Source organism: Anolis sagrei, chromosome Y (assembly GCF_037176765.1).
Source record: "Anolis sagrei isolate rAnoSag1 chromosome Y, rAnoSag1.mat, whole genome shotgun sequence".
In the NCBI taxonomy this organism is placed as follows: Eukaryota; Metazoa; Chordata; class Lepidosauria; order Squamata; family Dactyloidae; genus Anolis; species Anolis sagrei.
The window spans coordinates 68,522,619-68,548,705 of record NC_090035.1 but is presented as its reverse complement, the minus strand read 5'-3'; the positions used below and the strand labels follow the sequence as shown (position 1 = coordinate 68,548,705).

Here is a 26,087-nt window from a genome sequence, read left to right as displayed (position 1 = left end):
CTGAAGTACAGAAGGGAGGTGAGAGGAAAGCAATGAAAAGAGAACCAATGGAAGCAACAGTAATTAAATAAGTAAATAAACAAACAAACAAATAGTATACATATATTAAATAATAATAAATAACTAATAATTAAATAATAATAATAATAATAATTAATAAAAGAATAATAAAATAAAATAAAAAACAAAAATAAAATAAAATAGACAAACAGATACAGAAACAAAAGAAACGGAAAAACGAAAAAGGGAGGAGACAGAAGCCATCCATTAAGATCAAAGGAAAGCTCTGAATAGAGAGGAGCGGGCCATACTTCGCCTTTAAGGACATTAGACTACACGTAAGGTACCACCTTACCCACGAACTCCCTCCCCTCTGCCCCCCCCCCAAATCAGAAGAACAGAAAAATAAGGGGAAACTGGTAAAAGAAAGGAAAACTATTAGAACCAAAAGGGGATTTTGATCAAAGTATATGTAAAGTGAAGATATTTTGAATAATAGAGTGCCTAAACTACAAATAAATTGTTTTCAGAGAGAAACAAAGAACCCAATGGCTGCAACAACAAAGATGAAGAACGGAAAAGAAAGCATATTGCAAACACCAAAGAATGGCAAGGAAACAAAGGAAATGAAAGAGACAAATAAGGACAAAGACAAGGAATCTAAAGACAACAAAGAAGCTGCAACCACAACCAGCATAAGCAATATTAGCAACATTGGAAGGAGATTATCCCTGGGAGAAGACCTGAGAATGAAAGAATTGTTGAAAGAAATAAAGGCCATTGGAAAAGAACTAACAGAAATGAATGAGAAGCAAGATGCATATCAACAAATAGCTCAAGAACAGATGGCAGAACTGAAAAAGGAAATCAAGGAAGAATTAGGCTTGATGAGAAGAGGAGCAGAAATAACGAAGGAAGAGATAAAGCAACTGAAAGTGAAGAATGCTGAAAGAGAGGAGAAGCAAAACACAACACATACGAGGATGAAATCATTGGAAATATTAAATCAAAAACTAACGGCTAGACAAGAAAACCTTGAGATGAGAGAAACAGAATACCAGCTTAGGCTAAGAAACATAAGAGAAGAGAAAGAAGAAGATATAAGAGAAAAAGCCACGGAGATCCTAGCAGAACTGCTACAATGCACAACACAATATATGGAGGAACAGATGGACAGAGTTTTCAGAATCAATACAAATTTTACAAGAAGGAATAAAACCGACTGGGATACGATAGTACAACTTACTAGGAAGGTTACAAGAGATGAGATACTAAAGGCCAGCAACAAAAGAGTGATATGCTACAAGGACAGAAGAGTAGTGATCTTGAAAGAATTCCCAGGTCAGGTAATCAGTAACAGGAGGAAATACGCCTTTCTTACTGAAGAGCTGAAGAAACAAAACATAAGGTATCGATGGGAAAAGGATGAAGGATTGATGACTACCTACAAAGGACAGAGGTATTGGATCAAGATGGTGGAAAAGGCCAGACAATTCTATACAGGGATAGTCGGAGAAGAGGAGGAAAGGAAGGAAGATGAAGTAGGACACAAAGGGAAACAGACAAAAAGACAACGCACAACATCACCGAAGAAGGAAGACCTAGACCCCAAAAACTACAGATTGAACTTGACAGGACCCAACCAGATAATGGAACCTATGATAGAAGAGACCCCGGGAAGCAGAGAAGAGTTAGAAGAAGAGGAAGAACCACAAGAAGAAAGAGAACCAGAAGAACAACAAGGAAAATGAAGCAACTTCTGATATGAACACCAATCTAAAAATTTACTGTAATAATATTAATGGATTAAATTCTGCTAATAAAAGAAATAAAGTTTTTAATAATTTAAGGAAAAAGAATTGTCAAGTAATTGCCATACAAGAAACACATATAGCCCATAAACATATTTCCCATCTGGAAAACAAAAAATTAGGAAAAGCATATTATGCATCATCACCGGGGGGAAAAAGGGGGGGGTAGTAACATATATTAAAGAAAACAGAACTAGCCTTCAAGGACCAAGATGGAAGAATGGTGGGGGTAAAAATTCTATGGCAAAACACCAGAATACTAATTTGCAATATATACGCCCCTAATGATGCAAAATCCAAGTTCGCTAAAACATTAGAGGCCAACATAGTAAAACAAGAATTCGACAAACTAATAATTTTGGGAGATTTTAACTGTGTGGTAGATGGGAAAAAAGACAGATCAATTAGAGAAAAACAAAGGAGAAGAAAATACTAGGAAGTATGCCAAATACACTACTAAGAATATTTGAAGAGATGAAAATGGAGGATGTTTGGAGACATAAGAATGAAGCAGTCCAGGACTATACTTTTTTCTCGGCCAGGCACAAATCCTGGTCGAAGATTGACATGATTTGGGCCTCCATATCTCTCATCCACAAGGTAAAAAAAATAAAAATACTTCCGAGACTAGATTCAGATCATTGCCCATTGGAGATGGAAATTAAAGAGGGAGATAAAAAATTGGAGATGGAAACTAGACGAGAATTTGTTATTAAAGAAGAAGACAAAGGATAACAAAGATCACGAGAAGATAGAGAACTATAGACCGATATCTTTGTTAAACTTAGATTACAAAATATTTAGTAACATTCTTGCAGAAAGACTTAAAAAATTTCTATTGGATTGGGTCAAAGAGGAGCAAGCCGGGTTCCTGCCAGGAAGAAACCAAAGTGAAAATGTCAGAACAATAATTGATTTAATTGAATATTATGAAAAAAATATACAGAAAGAAGTGATGTTCTTAGCGATCGACGCGGAAAAAGCGTTCGATAATTTAAATTGGAATTTCTTTAAATTACTGTTCAAAGAAATGGATATGGGATTCTATCTACAAAATTCAATTGAGGCAATATACAAAACACAATATGCGAAAATAATAGTAAATGACCAGGAAAGTAAGGGAATTGAAATAAGAAAGGGAACGAGACAGGGGTGCCCACTATCACCACTAATATTTATATTATCATTAGAAATACTATTAAATAACATAAGAGAAAATAATGAATTGAAAGGGGCAAGGATAAATGGACACTCGTACAAGTGCGAGCGTTTGCTGATGACATAATTTGTATTATTGAGGAACCAAACAAAAGTTTAAACAAATGGATGGAGACAATTGAAGAGTTCGGAAAAGTGGCAGGATTTAAATTAAATCTGGAGAAGACAGAGGCAATAACGAAAAATATACCAAGGAAGAAGATAGAACAAATTAAAGAAAACAGTAAGATAAAAATCGTTTCCAAACTCAAATACCTGGGAATTATAATCACAGCAAAAAAAACTCACAACTCTTACAAAATAACTATATGAGGATTTGGAAAGAAATATAAAAGGATTTAGACAAGTGGAAGAATCTGAAAATATAACTATTAGGAAGAATATCTTGTATCAAGATGAATGTCTTACCAAGGATGTTGTTCCTCTTTCAAAATCTCCCAATAATCAGGAATCAAAAGGGTATAAAAGAATGGAACAAAGATATTAGAAAATTTATTTGGCTCAACAAGAAACCCAGGATAAATTATAAAAATTTAACGGATGAAAAAGAAAGAGGGGGGCTGGCACTACCAGACTTAGGCCTATACGCAGAAGCATGCGCATTGCCGTGGGCGACAGACTGGATTAAATTAAAGAAGGAAAAAATATTGAATTTAGAGGGTTTCGACCTGCGGAGGGGGTGGCATGCCTATATTGGGTATGAAAAAACAAAATTAGAAAAGAACTTTGAGAATCATTTCGTTAGAGCTGCGATCATTAAAATCATCCACAATTAGCTCCCCAGTTAGGGCCTCCCCCTCCTGGTTCATACCATTTTGAGACCCCATCTGCCCCGATCGCCCCCACTCAACCAGCCACACTCCTTCGCTCGAGAACACTTCCCTTATTCAGCCCACTCAGCTCCCTTGATGTTTCATTATCTACCTCAACATCAGAATCATCCCTACCCAACGCCCAAGGGAGATTATTCCCCAGCCCGACTTCTTCCTCTGAGAGCTGACTAGTTACAGATCCTGGCCATGTAGGGGGGGGGAGGGTTCCAGAGGAAGGGGGTGCCATCCAAGTCGTGTGGGGGAGGAGAATAGCGGGTCACCAACATCCCAGGGAGAAGCGCAACAGAGTTCTTGCGACCCTGGAGAAGGTAGATAGTGGTAGGCTCCATGGCAGCCCCCTTGGTCTTAAGGTCCTGCTGATTAATGCCAGATCCATTAATGGCAAGACCGCGGCCATCCAGGACTTGATCCTGGATGAGAGGGCGGATCTGGCATGCATCACCGAGACCTGGCTGGACGAGCTGGGGGGAGTAAATCTCACTCAGTTGTGTCCACCAGGTTTCGGAGTGCATCAGCAGGCCAGACAAGGGGGGCGGGGAGGAGGGGTCGCAGTAGTCTTTCGGCAATCCATCGCTGTGATCAGATGCGCTGTCCTGCAGGCTTCTGGGTTTGAGTGTGTCCACTTGAAAGTGGGGAGCCGTGACAGTGTGGGGTTCCTGCTGGTGTACCGCCCACCCCGCGACCCAGTAGTTTCCCTGTCTGAGCTAGCGGAGGTGGTCTCTAATTCGGCCTTGGTCTCCCAGCGCCTGGTGGTGCTGGGAGACTTTAACATCCACGCCGAGACCACCCTATCTGGCGCAGCTCGGGACTTTATGGCCACCATGACGACCATAGGACTGTCACAAATAATATCTGGTCCCACTCATCAAGCCGGACATACTCTTGACCTTGTTTTCGTGGCGGACAACGAAATGATTAGAGTGGAAGATCAAAACATCCTTCCGGTGTCATGGTCTGATCATTATCTGATCAGTTTTAGACTTGCTGCGACTCTTAACCTCCGCAGGGGTGGAGGACAGATTAAAATGGTCCGCCCTAGGAGACTGATGGATCCGGATGGATTCCTGAGGAATCTTGGGGTTCTTCCTGCCTTGGAGCCTGGCGATTCCATCGACGCCTTGGTGACTCTCTATAATGGGGAGATGTCCAGGGCGTTAGATGTGATCGCACCCAAACGCCCCATCTCGTTGCGTCGTGACAGGTCATCTCCCTGGTTCACCGGGGAGCTGACTGTGATGAAGCATGCGAGAAGGGGGCTAGAGCGCAAATGGAGGAAATCTCGGGTCGTGTCTGATCGAGCACGGGCTAAAGCCTCTCTTAAGGCATACTCCGCAGAGAGCTGGACAGGGGGAGTGCGACCCTGCTGGTTCTCCTGGACATCTCAGCGGCTTTCGATACCATCGATCATGGTATCCTTCTGGGTCGTCTCTCTGGGATGGGCCTCGGGGGCGCGGTTTTGTCGTGGCTCTGGTCCTTCCTGGAGGGACGGACCCAGATGGTGAAGCTGGGAGACGCCTGCTCTGACCCCTGGCCTTTGACCTGTGGGGTCCCACAAGGCTCCATTCTGTCGCCCATGCTTTTCAACATCTACATGAAACCGCTGGGAGAGGTCATCCGGAGTTTTGGAGTTGGGTGCCATCTTTATGCGGATGACGCGCAACTCTACTACTCCTTTCCACCTAATTCCAAGGAGGCTTCTCGGGTGCTGGACGAGTGCCTGGCCGCTGTGTCGATCTGGATGAGGAAGAGCAAGCTGAAGATCAATCCCGACAAGACAGAGGTCCTCCTGGTCGATCGTAAACCGGACCGGGGTATAGGGTGGCTACCTGTGCTGGACGGGGTTACACTCCCCTTGAAGCCACAGGTCCGCAGTTTGGGTGTCCTCCTGGATTCTTCGCTCACACTTGAGGCTCAGGTGTCGGCAGTATCCGGGAGGGCCTTTGCACAATTGAGACTTGTGCGCCAACTGCGACCGTACCTCGTGAAGGCTGATCTGGCCGGGGTGGTCCACGCCTCGGTCACCTCTAGAATGGATTACTGCAATGCGCTCTACGTGGGGCTGCCCTTGAAGACGGCTCGGAAACTTCAATTGGTACAGCGGGCAGCAGCTAGGATGCTAACTGGAGCTCATTATCAAGAGAGGTCTACCCCTCTGTTTAAGGAGCTCCACTGGCTGCCATTTATTTTCCGAGCCCAATTCAAGGTGCAGGTACTCCCCTACAAAGCCCTGAACAGTTTGGGACCACCCTACCTGCGTGACCGCATCTCCATCTACGAACCCACACGCTCACTCCGGTCATCTGGGGAAGCCCTGCTCGTGATCCCACCTACGTCGCAAGCGCGCTTGGTGGGGACACGGGACAGGGCTTTCTCTGTGGCGGCCCCCCGACTTTGGAATGCCCTTCCAAAAGAGCTTCGTCAGGCCCCTACTCTAGCAGTTTTCAGAAGGAACCTAAAAACTTGGCTGTTCCGATGTGCCTTCGCAGATTAGGAATCCCTATCCCAAGTCCTAGAAGCACTTTAGCACAACCAATGTTGCTGCACACCGCACTTTTAATCCTACGTTCCTCCTGCCATCTCAGCACTTTTAACCCTGTACCCCATTGCGCCGGCCGAACCAGTTTTAATAGTGTCTTGATGTATTGATGTATTGTCATTGTGGTTATTTTGCTTAATTGTTTTGATTTGCTTTGTTTATTGTTATGTTATGTTTTCTATTGTATTGTGTTTTGAGGCTTCGGCCCGTGTAAGCCGCATCGAGTCCTTCGGGAGATGCTAGCGGGGTACAAATAAAGTTAATAATAAATAATAATAATAATAATAGAACATGGGACAAATATAAAAAAAGGATGTATAACAAAACCCCGATATGGATCTCCCCACTGGAATCTTGTCAAAGAAAGGAATTAGGGTGGATCAATTGGCCAAATTACAAAGAATTGATAAAAGAGGAAAAGACAGAAATAACCCTGAGATCCATATCAGAACTAAAATAAATTACCCTAACATGACCTGGCTACAGTATAGACAGATACAGGAATTTTACGGGAAAGATAAAAAAAATAGGATTTGAAATTAAAGGAAATATATGGGATAAGATCTGGGAAACAGAGAAAAAGAAAATATCCAAGATATACAGAGAACTATTAAGGTGGAGTACTGAAGAAGAAGGAATAAAAGATTGTATGGTCAAGTGGGCCAAAAATATGGGCAGAACGATAGGGCTAGACGAATGGGAAATAATTTGGAAGAAAAAAATAAAATATTTAAAAGCATATGACATGCAAGAAAATAGGTCAAAAATATTTTTAGGTGGTATATGACACCCCACAAACTAAATAAATACTATAAAAATACTAACTCTAAATGTTGGAAGTGTGGTACAGTGGAGGGGACACTATACCACATGTGGTGGCAGTGCAAGAAAGCGAGATGCTACTGGAAGGAAATCCAAGATACATTACAAAAAATTCTGAAAATCAATATACCACTGAAACCAGAAATATTCCTATTGGGCATCACAAATATGAAGATGGATAAAAACACAGATAAACTGCTATTTCTCTCCACCACAGCCACCAGGATTTGCTTCGCAAAACTGTGGAGGAAGAAAGACATACCAAAAATTGAGGATTGGAAAAAAAATATTGGATGTTAGAAACATGGACAGTTTAAATTATTTAATACAAAGGAGTAAAGGAATAATGGAGATAGGAACAGACTGGACAAAATTTAAGGAATATTTAAAGATAAACAACTAGGAGTAAAAGAAACGAAGAACATATAGTGAGACTGGAACAGAACTCAATCTAGACAAAAAAATACTAGTCAAAATCAAGTTCAAATTTTACGAGACGAAGAGAGAAGGAGGAAAGAAAGAAAAGGAAGAGGCCACCCTTGACGAATCCTGGAAGTCACGCAGATGGAAAAAAAAGAACTTTCTTGATTCTTTTCTTTTTAATCTATACTTTACTTTCAACTCTGAGACTATCCTCTTTCACCTTACGGATAAAGGGGGACCTTACCCGTCCCCCTTTATCCGTAACCCTCGCCCAATTGCCCTTTGCCCCCCCCCACTAGCCTATAAACCACACACCCCTACCTCGCTATCCCTCTATTCTTCTTTCCCCCATTTCTGTTTTTATGTGCGTTTTTATTGATTGTGTATTATGAAAATGCTAATAAAGATATTTAATTAAAAAATGGAATTGGGATAGAACTGAAGGGGGCTTAAAAACCAGAAAGGAAATGAACCAAAACTAATCAAGTTAAAACATACACACATATACCCATAGTGTTGGAAATGATCCTCAGCACCACCCAAGGCTCCTCAATTCTGATAAACTCCAGGGTATTTGATGTATCAAATTGAGTGATGCCCAGGGCTAATTGTGTGTAAAGTCTGATTTCAACCTGCCCTCCACCCTATTAGATTCTGCCATGATGAAATCTCTAATTTTTAAAAGAGCAGAAAGGAAATGTGTAATGAACTCATACCTTTTCTTCGTAGGCCGCAGCCTGGAAGGCAGTGAGCTGGCCTCCATGTTGGGAAGGCAGCTCAGGATGGCTGACATTTTGGTATAGGCAGAGAGGCAAAGGGAGGAGTCAGCTAACTCCTGATTGGTTCAGACCCCAAGGGGAGGAGTTGAAGGAGAGTGTAAATAGGCTGTCATTTCTGACAGAAGGGAGAGAGAAGGATTTGATCTAGGGGAGATAAGGATTTGATCTAGGAGGAAAAAGATTAGGATTTCAGACAGGGAGAAGATAGTTTCTTAGTGAGCTAGGAATTAGACTGTTAGGGAATAATTTAAGAGCAAGTGCTTCTGTATAGTTTGACTAGGGCAGTCAGAGTGAAGGCTTGTTTACTTGTATCAGAACAGAATAGAAGTGGGTTTATTTCCCTAAGGTTCAGAGTAGTCCAGGGGAAAACCTAGATGCTCTGGTAGGCAGCCCAGGGCGGCTGGTCAAAGAAACGCACTGTTACATATTACAGGATAGTGTGAGGAAAGTAGCTCACGTTAAGGGAAAGTTACTCCTTCTGAAGAAACCATTTGCTTAATAAGTCTGTGCTTCAGAAACAAACTACGTGTATGTGCCTCTCAGTAGTCAGTTGTTTGCTTCAAATACTTCAATAAACCTGTTCTTTGTTGTTGTTGTTCATTCGTTCAGTTGTCTCCGACTCTTTGTGACCTCGTGGACCAGCCCACGCCAGAGCTCCCTGTCGGCCCTCACCACCCCCAACTCCTTCAAGGTCAGTCCAGTCACTTCAAAGATGCCATCCATCCATCTTGCCCTCGGTCGGCCCCTCTTCCTTTTACCTTCCACCTTCCCCAGCATAATTGTCTTCTCCAGGCTTTGCTGTCTCCTCATGATGTGGCCAAAGTACTTCAGCTTTGTCTCTAGTATCCTTCCCTCTGTTCTTTAGTTTACTGTTAATCTGCCTCAGCCTTGTTTCATCATATAAGTTTAGATCCAGTAAGCCTCCACATCTCTACAGTTCAGTCACCAGAAAGGGAGTCAAAAGGGAAGAGCCGGTGTATAGGAACATTTTACCTCAAGTACAACAACAGGACAATCCCCCAAACTGTAATTTGGGGTGGTGGCAGCAAACCTACCATTACACACACACCGTTCTCTCTCATCACCTGTAACACCCTCGTATATTCTTTTACAGTGTTGGCAGCGGTGGGATTGAAAAGAAAGGTTCTTCCTTGTCACGCGCAATAAGAGATCCTTATCTTCCTTTACAAAATGAAACAAGATTAATCAAGTTAAAACTTACACACATATACCCATAGTAATGGAAATGATTCTCAGCACCACCCAATTCTGATAAACTCCAGGGTGTTTAATGTATCAAACTGAGCGAGGCCCAAGGCCAATTATGTGTAAAATCTGATTTCAACCTGCCCTCCACCAAATCATAATCCAGCTCCTCTGGAGAATATTAAGTCTATATAGTGCTGGGATTGCAAAGTGTGGTCACTAAAAGTACCAAACTAGGATAGAAAACTGGCTCATGTATATACTTTCCATACAGTGCTGTTACAATAATATCTCTAGCAACAGAAAAAAATGAAAAAAGTGTAGTCCACGGTCCTTGGATCTGTCATAGTTAATCATCCCTGGTCATTACCATGGGTAGATAATGAATGTCCAAGAGCAATGAGGAGAAATCATGATAAACGACCATTCATGGCCAAGTATGGTTGTTTTCCATAGTGTGCCGCCACACCCAGGCACTATAAAAATAAAACTAAGATGTGCTTCTCTCTTTGTCTGGGCGGACCGCGATGGTCTTTCTTTGGAAGCTTCAGATTTCCAGCAATTGAGGCTACTACAGGTTTTAAACACTAAAACAGAATATTTATTTCTCAAAGTCCTTGCAGACTTGGCACAGCTTGTCAAAGTTACAAACAAAACTGTCAGTTGGTGAAATCATAGAGATGATTTTTCTTTCCTTTTCCTTCAGTTACTGAGGTGCCTCCATCCAAGTGGTAGAAAAAATCCTGAGATCTTTTTACACCAACCCTGAGCCACTATCTTCTAGAAAGCGTAGGCCTTCCCTATTCCAGCCCAAGGTTAGTTTTGGAGATGAAGCAAATAGTGCTCAATAACTATTTCTCAATAACTCAATATCTATCTATCTCAATTGCTCAATCACTATCTATAGTACCTCAATCGCTAAATTTATCTTTCTATCTATTTCTCAATCAGCTTCTCTATCACTCAATCTCAATCATTCTTACAATGGTTTTCTCAGAGTACCTGCATGACTAACAGGACATCTGAAGCTTTCTTCTCTACTGAAGGAGGCAGGGAAGATTCCAAAATGGAGATCTCAAACCCTAGGAAAAAGGGTGATCTCTAAACCCAAAGAGATACTTTCCTAAACCAAGTCCTGCAGGTTGGCCTTGCAGACTGTTTAACTTCCAGGGTCCTGCTGGGTCTGTAGCAGCCCTGGGGAAATGCAAAGGAATGCTATCCCTTGCAGCTAAAAGGTAATGCAAACTATGCTCCTGGAAGACGGAACACATAGAGTTTTTGTGATGGATAAGTCCATGCCCCCCACCTATGGACCACTTTATAGCCAGGAACTTCCAGATTTTACAGTCCAGTCGTAACTTGTCAATCACCCTGGGACTTTGGTTGGTTTTGGTTTGTTTGAAAGAAGCCTGTGTGTAATGTTTTATGTGTGGGTATCGGTGCAAAGCGACCAATGCAGAATCGTCACAAAAAGAGGATCTAATCCAATGGCATGGATACCATGAAGATAGGTGGCCTGTTATCTGTTGTAGCCTTCATCCACCTTCACAGCCTTCGTAACATGCACCACATTATTAACTGGCTTTCTACCATTGAGTAACTCCTCAGACCAGTTTATTTAATACAGAAAACACAGTGTATTTGTGACTTGATGGATGCTACCCACTCACTTAATGGCCAGCAAAACAACAGTTGAAAGAAGTGTGAGGGGCTCCCAACAGCTGCTGGACGAGACACAGTATAGGGATGAATACAGATAGGGTATCCCAAAACCCCTGCCTAGTTTATACTAGTTTGAAAGTTTACAAGTGAACCATGAGAAGGAGAGATTTCCACTTTCCCCTCAAATTACGTATGTTCTGTTTTGGTTTTTCCCTTATGCTTATAAAGAGTAAGGAAGTCCCACAGCAAGACTATAATCCATCCTTTAGACCTATAACCTGTTTGATTTTGTTAATGGCATACCTGGACCCTACCTGTGCTTGTACACCTGGATACTTTCCTGCCTCCTTCAGTAGAGAAGAAAGCTTCCTAACTGGTTCCCACATCCTCTTAGTTATTGTGACCTTTTCAATTTTATCTATATTATTCCATTTGCGATTTGTTATTTCCACATTTAACATATTAACTATATAGTTAGTCAGTGTTCATTTTGTTTTATCCTTCCAACCCCTCACTAAAACAATTTGTACACATGCTATTAATTTCTCAACCAATTTTTCCTTTTGTATATTCTTCACTCCTGTTATCTGTGCATGTAGTACATTTCTATTAACCATTACTATTTGTAAATTTAACATTCTATTGATTTTCCCTTCAATCATTTTCCAGTATTCTTGCACTTGATCACATTCCCATATTATATGATTAAACACTCCTCTTTGTTCACAGTCATGCCAACACCTATCCTTTATCCCTGGTACAAAGCATGAAAGTTGTGCGGTAGTTCTGCACCATTTTTGTAACATTTTCCTTCTTGCTTCCCTTAATACATTAAACTTTTCTTTTGCTATATTACTTATTTCCCTTTGGATGACTTCCCTCTCAATTTCCATGTCCATTCTCCATGTTTGGAAAATTTCCTCTATTATTTCTTCTTTTACTGTTATGATTTGGTCGTACAGATCTCCTGCCACTTTCTTCTCCCCTCTCAAACATTTCCTAATCACCTTCTCAAATGGACTGTCCTATTCTCTAATTTTTCCCCTCCGCCTAAAAATTTCCTGTCTTATAGCCCAGCTTTGAATCCAATTCCCTGACCCTATCCAATTCTGAATTTCTTTTTGTTCTACAGGGTTTCCATCCTCTGTATATAGATCCTCTGCTAACCTTTTCCCTCTACTTTCAATTAATCTCAGTGTTCTGCCTATAATTTCATCTGCCTATAATTTCATCATTATTATAATTCATTTGCCATATAGTTGCCATCTTATTCTCATTGCCTGGATTTAACTTCTTACTTTTTTCCACACTTTACTGTTCCTTTAAAGGAGGGGTCCTCAAACTTTTTAAACAGAGGGCCAGGTCACAGTCCCTCAAACTGTTGGAGGGCCGGATTATAATTTGAAAAAAAAATGAATGAATTCCTATGCACACTGCGCATAGCTTATTTGTAATGCAAAAAACAATTAAAATAATACAATAATTAAAATGAAGAACAATTTTAATATATACTTATTTGTATTTCAATGGAAAGTGTGACCTTGCTTTTGGCTGATGAGATAGCATTGTTGTTGTTGTTTGCTTTCAAGTCGTTTCAGACTTAGGTTTACCCTGAGCAAGAGCTGGGTAAATGACCTTGGAGGGCTTGCATCCAGCCCTCGGGCCTTAGTTTGAGAGCCCCTGTTTTAAAAGGTTCCTTGCGTTCTATTTCCTCTCTCCTCTTCCATTCCCTAAATATTATTTCTTTTTCTTTAATATTATTTATTATCTTCTCCACATTTACCCATTTTTTTCGTATATTGTATTTCCAGCAATCTTTGGATTTGAAATGCATTGTGATAGACTTCTACACTTGGGATCCCCCAGCCTCCCTCTTCTCCTTTTGCATTTAACCATTTGTCCTTTATTCTGGGTCCTTTCCCTCCAATTGCCCATATTTTTATTCTTCTATCCCATATTTTTAACGTCTTGCTCTCTACTGTATTTGGTAAGGTTTGAAATAAATATAATAATTTTGGTATTATGAACATTTTCAATGCCCTTATTCTGTCCACTCTTGTTAATGTTTTCCCTTCCCAGTCGTTTAAGTTGTTTAAGCTTAAGTTGACTTAGGGAATTTTATCCTAGCACTTAAGACCTGGCTTTTTACTAGAGCATTTGACCCATGTTAATTTTAATATTTGTATGTATGTGTTTTATCCTGTATAATTTATGCAATGTAAATAGCCTAGAGCATCTCGGATGGAGGGCGATTAATAAGTAATTAAAGATGATTATGATTATTATTATTATTATGAAGTTGTTTCTCTATTATTTTCCATTTTTGTTTGTAATTCCCCTTAACTATACTCTTCGGATTTTTATATATCCATACTCCTAAATACAGGGTTAGTCAAAATGCATAGGCCAATAAGCCATTCAATTGAATGGCAGATTGGCCTATGCATTTTGACTAACCCTGTATTTTAGCTTCTTTGATCCTTATTTTAATCCTGATATTTTCCTAATCTCTAATTGTTCTTTTGATGGGGTGCTAAGACATAGTTTCTCTGACTTGTTAATGTTGACAAATAATCCTGATATATTCTTAAACTCTTCCAATTTTTATCATATATTTTATCTATATAAATAAAAATGTAATGTCCGTTTGTGATATTCACAGAACTCAATAACCACTGGGGGAATTGACACCAAATTTGGACACGATACACCTAACAACCCAATTTATGTCCTCCACTCAAAAAAAATCCCCAAAGAAACAGCAGAAACCCCAAAAATCCACACAAGGGAAGAGCGGCCATTACAGCATTGGGAGCCAAGCACGTGCACATGCACGGCCATGCAAACAGAACTGGCACAGCGAGCGGCACCAAGCTCCCTCCCTCACTGTGGCAGGGAGCTTCCTCCCTCACGGCAGCCATGACCCCTTCCTCTTCACCTTCCTCCTTGCCTGTTGTGCGACGGAGGAAAGGGAGAATGGAAGAAGGGAGGAAAGAAAGAAGGAAGCATTGGAAAGAGGGGAGAGCACGCCTCGCACAGCCTGGGGGATAGAGAGAGAGAGAGAGAGGCAACCTCCTCTCTTCCCTCCTCTTGGCTCTTCCCATTGCCTTTGCAAAGGTGGGCACTTCCAAGGCTTCCAGCCCCCACCAAGCTTCTGAGGCAGGAGAGAGACTGAAGGGGGACTCACATAGAGGAAGAAGAAGAGGAGGAGGCAAAAGCACAGGCAGCAGTAGCAGCGGACCCCAGGCCAGAGCCCATCACAGCCGTTTCCGTTGCAACTTGGTGGAGATGGTGAAGCCAAGCAAACCAGGGGGGAGCTGGGGGGGGGGGACAGAGCCCGACCAATATGGGGGGTGTCTGCCCCTGTCAGGGAGGGAGGACAGTTGGGAAGGTAGCGTAGGATATCTATAGTCCCACAATTTGCACACGAAACAAAACATATTATAGCATATCCACACCCATATGTGTATGTGTGTGTGTGTTTGCATGCATTACATCTCCCCCCAAAGAAAGAAGGAGACAAAGAGTGAGGGAAGGTTGGCCACAGCAACGCATGGTGGGTACAGCTAGTCATAAATAACAGTTGATTTGTAATAATCATTGCATTATTGGCAAAGAGATTCAGCTTTATTTCTTCCTTTTTTCCTCCCTTCTTTTCTATTTTATACCCTGTCCACTTGGTGCTATTCCTAATACTTTCGGTTAGTATTTCTATTGCTATTACAAATAAAGTGGTTTAGCCAGTTCCTTCCTCACAAACACACAAAAAAACAACAACCTGGGATTCATTGGTAGATTCCCATCCAAGTGTAGTCAAGGTATATGCTGCTTAGCTTTCGAGAACATATTATGTTTTGCCATTAGACTATTTAGACCACTGTATTGAAGAATATGCTCCCTCTCACGCAAAACAAAAAACAAAAAAACAACAACCCAGAATTAAATTTGAGGTTTACAATCTTATAAACAAGCCATGAACAGGTTTGTTTATAAGACTGTTTATAAGATTACCACCTATATGCACTTTGTTTCTTCTTCCTCTTTATCCTATCTAATTTAACAAAGATCTTGTAAAAAAAATAGAATTGGTATAGAAGGGCCTTGGATTCTACTATGATGAAATTTGCATTTAAAAAAAGGAAATAAAACAAAATTAATCAAGTAACACACACACATACACCAATACCCACAGTGTTGGAAATAATTCGCTGCCCCACCCAAGTTTCCCATTTCTGATAAATTGTGAATATTCTTCAGGTGCTTTATGTACCAAATTGCATGAGGCCCAAGGTAAATTGTGAGAATATCGGATTTCAACCTGCTTTCGCCCATATCATGATCCAGCCCCTCTTGGGAATACCAAGTTTGTATAGTGCTGTTACTGTAAAGTGGAATTGCTGAAAGTATAAAACCAGGATAGAAAACTGGCTCGTATGTATGCTCTCTGTACAATAGTTCTTCAGTAACTAAAGAAAATGAAAAAATGATCTTTAAAATATTTTTAGAAATTCAAACCCATCTGTAAAAAGTGCACCCCAGGAACACTGTCATAAATCTGAACCTTGTCCTTAGTAGGCTTGTGCATAGATTCCCTATGGATGTTTTCCTTTGGCTTGTTCAGTTCTGAGAACTGGCATTCTCCCCCTGCTGATTTCGGGAACTTCCTGAAAATCAGAACGGGGGCCCAGCCAAAGATGGGATTGAAAATTGGACAGATTTTTTCCCAAATTGAAGACCACTACCATTTTAGGTGACTCTGTGATACTCATGAGGCAGAGATACTTATTTTGTTATTATCTGCATTTTCGTATGTCCATGCAAAATCCATGAACATGACTGCTGTATGTCAGCATGTTCAGCCAGTGATTGTGTCTGATATTCATGTTAATGCTGATGTTCATGATGAGAATGGGGATGATGTCCCGGATGGTGGCTTTAAGGACAAGAGTTTGCTTGGACCTGAGTTAAGCTCAGACAAGAGGCCTGAGATGTTTCAGGAAGAGGAGGATTCCCAAGGCTGCATTCTTGGGAGGAGCCCTTCACAGCCTTTTTCAGAACAACTGTCTGAAGATAATTTGTCAGGTTCAGAAAATAATGGGAAGTGAGAGACTGTTTTCTGTCTAAGCTCTCATTATCTGCTAAGTTTCTGTAAACAGTAACTGAGTCTGCAAAGACTCAAGATGGTCCATTTGCTTGCAGCAAAAGAAAGATAACAAACCGTTATCTGGTAGCAAGGTCAAGAGAAACACTTTCCTTTCAGTTTTGGAACCTGGAAAAGCCTTATACTGACACATGAGAAAGTGTTGCCTCATTCGGGTCAATGTTGGAAACTGATCATGGTCTTGTTTTCAAATGCTCTTAGTTTCATGTACCAAGTTCTTGCCAGGCTCTCCTTTTGTTCACGAGATTTTTCCTGCTGTCTAGTTTCATTGATGTTTATGTACATTTGGATCTTGTTTTCCTTTGAGGTTTTAGACCATTTTCCTTGTACTGGACATTTACAAGTTTTGCTGTTTTTAGTGCTTTGCCTACGTATATTCTTCAATTAACTGCTTGCTGATTTTATCAAGCTGGTATGGTGTTTAAGGTCAGAGGTGTTCCTGCTCTGGTGTACGACAATGTCAGATCAGAGCAAAGATGTGCCTCCCCATATCATCCCCAGGGAGAGATAAAGACTGAGATTATGTGACTTTTGAGAAGTGCTTTTCAGTCATTTCCCAAATGCACAACTGTTTTATTCCTCATGTTCCAGGTAAAGGAATGACAGATGTACTGAAAGTGTTGGACAGTTTAATCAACATAGATAAGCATTCAGAGAGAGAAAATCATTGCTTCCAGTAAAAAAAATCCTTTCAAATTCACATGTCTAGTCATAACTCATCACTTTTCCTGCAGAATAGTACATTTGCTTATTGCAACAACATAGGTTCAGTAACAAGTTTTTAAGGTGACTACAAATGGAAACATCATCTAGACTGCCATATAAAACACAGATTATCTGCTTTGAATGGGATTATATGGCAGTGTAGACTCATAACTCAGTTCAAAGCAAATAATGTGGATTATCTGCTTTGGTAATCTGGATTATATGGCAGTGTAGGTTTAAGATTTCACAGGGTAAGAAAAAAGAATTCAAATAAAAAAGGAATGCTTAACATAATGCAATTAAAATCAGATAAATATTGAAAGTTCAGACAATTTGCAAGGCAACAAGCTCTGCACTTGCAATGCCTTCAGAAATCCTATTATCAGGGGACGCCCAGATGTTTTGATTTTTTATCATCCTTGTGGGAGGGTTCTGTCATGTCCCCACATGGGGAGCCAGAGGTAATAGAGGGAGCTCATCCACGGTCTCCCCTCTAGTGCGTTGGGACAATGGAAAATATATGGTCAAAGGGATTAAGAGCTCCTTTTATAAAGTTTTTTAATAAAGTGATGGATCGATGGTATTTAACTCCAGAGAAGCTTCCCAAAAGGTATAAAAAGATTAATAATGTCTACTAGAAACTGAAGCATTTTATCATTATGTGGTGGACAAATAAGGCACATAAGGCAAAATCTTTGGCTCTGTTGCAGGCCCGTAGCCAGGATTTTGATTCGGGGGGGGGGGGGGCTGAGTCTGAGTGAAAGAGGGTCTACCCTAGCAAACCTTTTGTATCGTTACCCCAATACCCCCATGCATATGAGATATATTGAGCATGGTGATCAGATCACGAAATGAATCAACATAACAGTTCAAATAATGTACCAGTAAGGCCTTTTCGCAGACCACCATGAGAATTTCGGCTACATGCCTGCTCTGTTGGATTAAAACCATCTTTCACGGAGATGATGCAATTGAAACCAGAATTCTTTTTCTTGGGATGATTAGAAGAAGACTAAACTGGATCTACACTGCCATACAATCCAGATTATCAAATCAGATAATCCAGATTATATGAGTCTACACTGCCATATAATCCAGTTCAAAGTAAATAAACTGGATTTTATATGGCAGTGTAGATGAGGCCTAAGAGAAGAAACAAAAAAGATTGTTACATACAGCAAGACAAATTATCTACTCTCATAAGAGAAAAATCATAGTTTTAAGAAAGGCTAGGAACCATTAATTATCTTCTTTCTGAAAAAGAATTGGGGAGATATTCATTGCAGATTTCAGAATTAGTAGTTCTGATGAATTATTAGAAAGTGAGATGTTCTATGGGCATTAGGGAGGTAAGGCATTTATACCATTGGTATTCAAATTGGAATTCAACTTGTAAATAGTTTTTTTCTTTTTCTTTTCTACCTGTAACATGTACTTGTTTTGGTAGTTTTTGGTGTACGTTAGTATTAGTTGACATTATCTGCGCATATTACACATTGGGTTGTTTTTTTCAGATACTGTATGTGGAGTTTAGTTAATAATATAAAAAATGAAAATAACAGGTGGACTGCAATACATTCAATGTCAGTGAATGGAGGCAAACAAAGGAGGGTTTCAGGTTGCTTTGTAACAATAAAATGAAAGATCTCTAGCACCAGGATATATAATATATGATCCAGACTTCTTTTTACAAAGATGTTCAGTGATACATCCCCTTTTGTAGTAGGTCACCTGAGTATCACCTGGAGAAGAAAGCCAAGACAAGCAGTCAGAAAAGAAAAAGGGAACACTAGATTCATAATCATTCTTCACTCACATCAACAGAGATTTATAAAATTGTAACTCTCTGAAAAGCAATAGTATTGGTTCACATCTCATATTGTACAGAAACTGAAGAGAATATGAACTATGATGGAAAGCAAATGAAGATTTTGAATAAGGTCCACCAACATCAGGAGTGGGAGATGAATTAATGTTTCCACTAGAATCCACAGAGGGATGGACTTTTTGCCTTACTGTCAAAATTTGATTAATTCCTGAAATTACTTTCCAAGACAGTGTTTCTGGGAAATACACTTTTTGCTTTAGTGCACAATTATACATAAATTAAACATTACAGGTAGAAGATGGTGTACAATTCTGCTCTGACACCAAGGCACCCTCTCTTTTTGCCACATTTATGCTTTAAAGCTGTGGAAAAGTAGTAATAATGTTGGCAGTAGGCACTGGGGGCAGTAGGGTTGCAAAATGGGTGGGGTGGAGAAAGCTATTGATCATCCAATCATGTGTTACTAACTGGTGAACTGAGCCATAGCCATCATACAGACCCATTCACATACATTCACACACAATCCATTGTCCATACTAAAATTCCTCGATTAACAAATGCCTTCCTGAGCAGCACTTATTTAAGAGAAAATGTGACACCTGAGGGAGAAATAACATAGAATGATAAGGAATAGATCACTACACAATAAAACAAAAGGCAATTCAAAATGTCCTTTTTTGAAAGCTTAAAAGATTTACCTATGAAATGAAACAACCAAATCTAGCAAGCCAAATCTGGGCCAGAGGTTTAGCACAGCTGGTAAATCATCAGCAATTATAAGATCTATCAACCAAAAGGTTGCAAGTTCGAAGCCCCGGGTTGGTGTGAGCTGCCAACTGTCAGCCTAGCTCATTATTTACCTAAGCAATTCGAAAACAGCTTTAGCTGTGATTAGAGAAACTAGATACCACTAAAAGCGGGGGAGGTGTTTTGCAACACCATAAAGAAAGATCAGAAAATGCTGGGCGACCAAAAGGAAGGAGGAAGTCCTGACAGCTCTTTGACATAGAGGATAGAGCAACAGCATGCCCTGGACTCGAGCCCATCCTTCCATGGCACCAAAAACAGCTGAAACAAACAGACCACCTCCTTCTGTTATGTCTGTCTGTGTATTGTCTATACAAAGAGGAATTGAATGTTTCCCGTGTATATATACCGTGATCTGCCCTGAGTCCCTTTTGGGGTGAGAAGGGTGGAAAATAACTAAAGTGTTCTGCTTCTTATTCTTATTCTTATTGTATAAGTAAAGAAAAATTGTTTTGACTTTTACAAAGATCCAAAATGCACCCAGAAGTAGTCATGGGCCCGAAATCTGTCCTATTCATTTCATTACTGTTTCTGTTTTGTTCCATCCATTTAGATGGCATAAAACAGAAAGGCCCCACTTGAAACAAAAATGCAATAGATACGAAAGGAGGGGGGCTGCTTTTTAGATGGATTGAGTGGGGACTGGCAGGGCCTGCAGCTCAGAGCCGAGTAAGGAGTGCTCCTTACCCAATGCTCGGCTGCAGGCTCTGCGAGACCTGGGTGCATAGGCCCAGAGTGCATATGAGTGCATGCTTCTGGCCTATGGGTGCATTCTTCTAGCCTATGCGCCCGGGCCTGGCAGGACCTACAGCTGAGCACTCAGGAAGAATTGCTCCTTACTAGGTGTTCAGCTGCAGGCCCTTCCAGGCCTGGCCACATAGACCAGAAACCTGCACAAAATGGATCAAGGTAGGTCCCGAATGCACATGACTATCCAGAGGTATCTTTTTCTTTCACCCACCTCGGCTCTTCTTGGGATTTCCACTTTTGTGAACTAGAAACAAAGGATCAAATCAATAGATCTGTGCTTTAAAAATGCTGGTGAGGCAGGTTTATTACTCTTTGCATTTCTTACTTTTTTGCTTCTTAGTAAGAGATTCTGGAGACAGCTACTGCTTACTCTGCTTGTTGTAAACAGGCAATAATTGTTAAGTCTGGATCAACAAGAAAAGAATTCTGTTCTTTCCAACTGGGATTTACTGCATTGCTCATGGCATATTTGGTGCTGCTACCCAACATGGACTTTCTTTCTCCAACTATCCCCCAAATGCCAAAAAGGCAATGTAAAAATGAGTTTTTTTTATCAGAGGCTTTGTTAATTGAGGCAGTCCTGCATCAAATGCATCAAATCTGACATTCTTCATCATTTACCTCACAAATAGCTTGCATTACATAGGTTCATTATGTGATACCAGCTCATAGTCTTTGCTAATATTAAAATTTGGTATTACCTTCTTGAGCATCTTGTCTTGCATTAATGCAGTTGAACTCATTTCCAGAACAATCTACTCTGGCGGATCCACAGTGCATAAAGCTTGAGCCGAAGCAGGCCAGGCAGGACTTCCCATTGGGTTTGATGAACCCTGGTTGGACTGAAAGACAAATAAAGGGGTTCATCATCTGTGCAGGTAAAAATGGTATCTCGGATTTATCCCATCAAGCCAGGCTACGTGAGCAATCAAACATCAACCCCATTCTCCAAAATGAGATACAAATCCTAACTGGATACCCATAAAGAAGGTATATTTCCGAATGGATATGTGGACAGGATGGATTGCAAAGTTTATGCAGGATCACTAGAGTCTGCATCCACACATAATTTCAGAAAGTTCGGGTCATTGCAAAACTTCAGAGGACATATAATCCACTCATGAAAAGACCAACTACTACAGTCAAAACTGGTGGGGGACGGTTACACATCCAGCTCTTTTTGTGTAGATGGACATTCAGAGGGTTACCCAACCATTTCTGGAAGGGTGCTATTCCAGACCTAAAGAAAAGTCAACCTCCAGAATACTTACAACGAGGAGCAGCAGTCTTGCAGTCCTCCCCTGTACAACAGACGATACTTGTCCGTTCATATCTCCCTCGACCCATATTCAGAGATTGGAAAGGCGTCTTGCAAACATCTGTGTTCTCGCAGGTTTTTACTATGGCCAGTTGAGGTTTTCCCACTGCAAATAAGCAATTCACTTACTCAAACTAGGGAAATAGAAATTCCCCTGCCCCAAGCAGCAAATAATGCATTTTTCTTCATTCCAAAAAGACCACCACCATGTGTAGTAGGTCATATCAGGAAACTACTGCCAGAGCCGTGTGACTCCATAATGCCCCTTTCCTCTTCACTTGGCCCCCACACAGTCATGGCAGCAAGTTTCAGGTGTTTCAAAGCTGTGTGGAGCGGAGGAGGAATGGGGCATATGCAGGTGGAAAATACTTGCTTTGCAACATTGAACAAATAAAAGATTCACAAGCAATTATGTTTTATTAATTGTGTAGTCGACTGCACAAGCTGGTTCTGTTGTGGTTCTGTTACCAGGATTTCTAGTAATATGATCTTAATGTATTCCCCTTTTTTACTCCCTTACAAGGTCCGAAATATTTTATAGAAATATCAGGAAATTCATTTATTTGAACAGAAAACTCACAATATGTGTTTTCAACTAATATTACAGCACAGGTTCGAAGGTCATCATCACAGATCCGATGTGGTCCTAAACATGTATGGCCAGTATTGTTATTACATATTTCACATTTCAGAATGTCACCTGAAAAGAAGAGAATGAAATAAATCAATATCCACCTGTACAGATATGTGCAACTGTTTTATTCTGCTTTGTTTTTGCTTTATACAAAAACAGAGATTTTCCTCAATAGGGTTTGGTGTTGCCAGTGCCATATCTACTGACTGTGTACAAAACCACATGTTATAATTGGCAATCTTAAAAGGGAGTCAGATCTTTTCTATTAATGCATATACACCTATTCTTGCATGGAAAACATATTTCCTGGGGGTGAAAAAGACAAAAAAAGCAATACTTCTACCCAGGCAGTTTGAGAGAAAATGTTCCGATTTCAATGCAAAAATATTACTCCCAGTACTTTTGCATGAATTATAATTTCTAGTTAGAATATCAAATTAAGAATAGTGCAGAAAACTTTGTGGGCAACTGGGTCAGGAAGAATTTTTTTTTCAAATTGAGAAAAGACACAAATCTCTTACCTTTACCACTCCTTAGAATTGCAAAGATGAGGAAGAATCCTGGAAAAATTTTCATGATGATAGGAAACATCTTAGGGAAATTGAGATCAGAAGGATCTTAGATGATAGATATTAAACAACAAATAGAACAAATCAAATATTAGAACAAATCAAACATTAGTTTAAAAGTTTACAAGCAAGCACAATTCATAGGTTCTAGATTCCTTGGATACCAGATTTTTTTCATACTCGAGTCGACCGATTAAAATCATTAGGACTTGTATTTGACTTGTATTTGATACTACTTTCTTAAGCCTTTTGCATGTAATGTGGCCAAGTCTAAGTATGCAATCAAGTCTAAGTATCAAGTCTAAGTCTAATCATAAGTCTAAGTATGCAATCAAGTCTATGAATTCACAAGCTTTTAGTAGGATTGTGGGGACACCGGTGGTGCAGTGGGTTAAACCCCGGCAGGTCGCAGGTTCGAATCCGGGGAGAGTGTGGATGAGCTCCCTCTATTAGCTCCAGCTCCTCATGCAGGTACATGAGAGAAGCCTCCCACAAGGATGGTAAAACATCCGGGAGTCTCCAGGGCAATGTCCTTGCAGATGCCCAATTCTCTCACACCAGAAGCGACTTGCAGTTTCTCAAGTCGCTCCTGACACGACAAAAAAAAAAGTAGGAATGTGATTTTTACAACTGAAAAAGTTATTCCAAAATGTAAACCATGTCTTCAGAGTTTCCTCTCTCATCTGAATTTGTTCAGCAGTCAGTTAATTGATTTGAAGTCAAAGGAGCTGGCTCATGACAATGCTCCTTTTACCTATGTACACTCTAATGCAGTGTTTCTGCAAACCCTTAGTACACTTCTTCATGTTGTGGTAATCCCCAAACATAAAATTATTTTTGTTGCTACTTCATAACTGTCATTTTGCTATTTTTCTGAAGCATAATGTAAATATCTGATATGTAGGATGTATTTTCATTCACTGAACCAAATTTGACACCTGATGCGTCCAAATTTGAATACCAGTGGGGTTTGGGGGTAGGGGTTGATTTTGTCATTTGGGGGTTGTAGTTGCTAGAATTTATAGTTCGCCTACAATCAAAAAGTATTCTGAACTTCACCAATGATGGAACTGAACCAAACTTGGCACACAGAACTCCCATGACTAAGAGAAATTATTGGAAGGGTTTGGTGGGCATTGACCTTGGCATTTGGAGTTGTAGTTCAATTACATCCAGAGAGCACTGTGGACTCAGACAGTGATGGATCTGAACCAAGCTTGGGACAAATACTCAATATGTTCAAATGTGAAAACTGGTGGGGTTTGGGTAAAATAGACCTTGACATTTGGGAGTGGTAGTTGCTGGGATGTATAGTTCACCTACAATCAAAGAGCATTCTAAACCTCACCAGCGAAAGAATTCAGCCAGACCTCCGGCACAGAACCTCCACGACCAACAGAAAATACTAGGTTTTCTGATGGTCTTTGGCAACCCCTCTGAAACCCCCTCGCAACCCCCCCCCCCCCGCAATGGATCCCGATCCCTAGGTTGAGAAACACTGCTCTAATGCATGGCAAAAGCATCACTCATGGCTCCAAAGCCACCTTATCTGTTTGATATTTATTTAAACACATTTCATCTTTTTTTAAAAAACAAAAACAAAACAGTGGCATGGTTTTAAGTGATATGGTACTATGATGGGGGGGGGGTGCATACCACAGTTCTTATCTATGGTGAAGGGAAATAGTGTTTGGTCTTCTGCCTTTACATTCAACTGCTTCCTGCAGATACTTTTTCCCGCAACTTTCCCCTCTCCACACTTACGTATAGTGACAGCAGCGGGGTGGAGGATTTCATCCAAGACAAACCTGTCCAGCAGTCGCTCAGTCTTGAAGTTGAAAGAAGCTGCCTTGAATTGAATCACAACAATGTTCTATGAAACCAAACAAAATTCATGGCACTATCTAGAATTTTTTATTGGGCATGAACACCCCTCCTTTCCCCAACCCACAAGTCCACTTTGCAATCCAGATCCCAAAATAAATTCTAAAACACCAAATACCTTACATCCTCATTTAGTTATTATTTAAATTTCTGGAAATGTTCATGTGCTTACATAGCAAAATGCTCTCAGAGTGAGGAAGGAGCAAAGAAACAGACACCTTACCGCTTGGGACTTCTTAGCTGGGCATTCTTTGGTGCAGATCTCTCAGTCCACCTGTGACCAAGGACTAGAGAGTGCCAGGTGCTCTCTTTTCTTTTAAAGGAATCAGGGAAGTGGCAGTGACCCATCACAGCTTATCTGAGATATCAGATCTCTCAGCCCACTTATGACCAAGGACTAGAGAGTTCCAGGTGCTCTCCAGCTGCTCTCTTAAAGGTATCAGGGAAGTTCCAATGACCAAGCACAGCTTATCTGAGAAATCACATACTTTGGCAATTACAATAAATTAGATGTATTTTAAAGTTTCTATGGAAATATTTCAAAGTGTTAAAGGGTTTTTTTAATGGAGATAAAGCTAATGGGAGGAGGAGGAGACCATAATTTCTTTAATTAAACTTTAATGAAGTGAATGGAACAAAAACAAGCCTATAAGAAATTACAAATGATTAAACCTGGTGGAGGTGATTGTAAGCAGTTAAAAAATAATGGAACTGGGATAGAACTGAAAGGGGCTCAAGCCTGTAGTAGATTTGCTTTGGTAACAAAATGGAAAGAAGGGACCTCTCCCTGCAGAAAAAGAGCAACACATCAACAGCAGGGTGGAGATATTCCGAGAAATTGTGTGTTCTATAATAGATAAGCTGTAGTCAGGAATGGGCTAGAGCTTGAGTGGCAGTAGATAATTGACAAAATTTGCCACATTGAAAACATGTGCAGTATAATCTTGATAAGTAAGGAAAGCCTATATAATGTGTGGTCAAGGCGTGTGGGGGGTGGCAGCCTTTTCCTGTGCTGGGATCTGCGTGTGAAGTACGACTGGCTGTCTCTTCATGGCTGTGATGAAATAAAGCCTTGCTTTCGATCTACTCCTGAGACTGGACATTCATCTGTGTGCCTCTCGCGACTGGATCTTCATTAGGG

General features: G+C 40.6%; 1 protein-coding gene across 1 annotated transcript in view; it reads right to left on the bottom strand.

The window, feature by feature from the left end:
• Positions 1–7,418: 7,418 nt before the first annotated feature.
• Positions 7,419–26,087, bottom strand: part of LOC132780597 (phospholipase A2 inhibitor NAI-like) — a 34,617-nt gene continuing 15,948 nt past the window's right edge. The window contains exons 6-8 of the mRNA XM_067462424.1: positions 21,243–21,383; positions 10,631–10,710; positions 7,419–7,460 (exon numbers count right to left, since the gene is read on the bottom strand). Coding sequence (XP_067318525.1) covers positions 7,419–7,460; positions 10,631–10,710; positions 21,243–21,383 — 263 coding nt within the window. The remainder of the gene's footprint in view (positions 7,461–10,630; positions 10,711–21,242; positions 21,384–26,087) is intronic.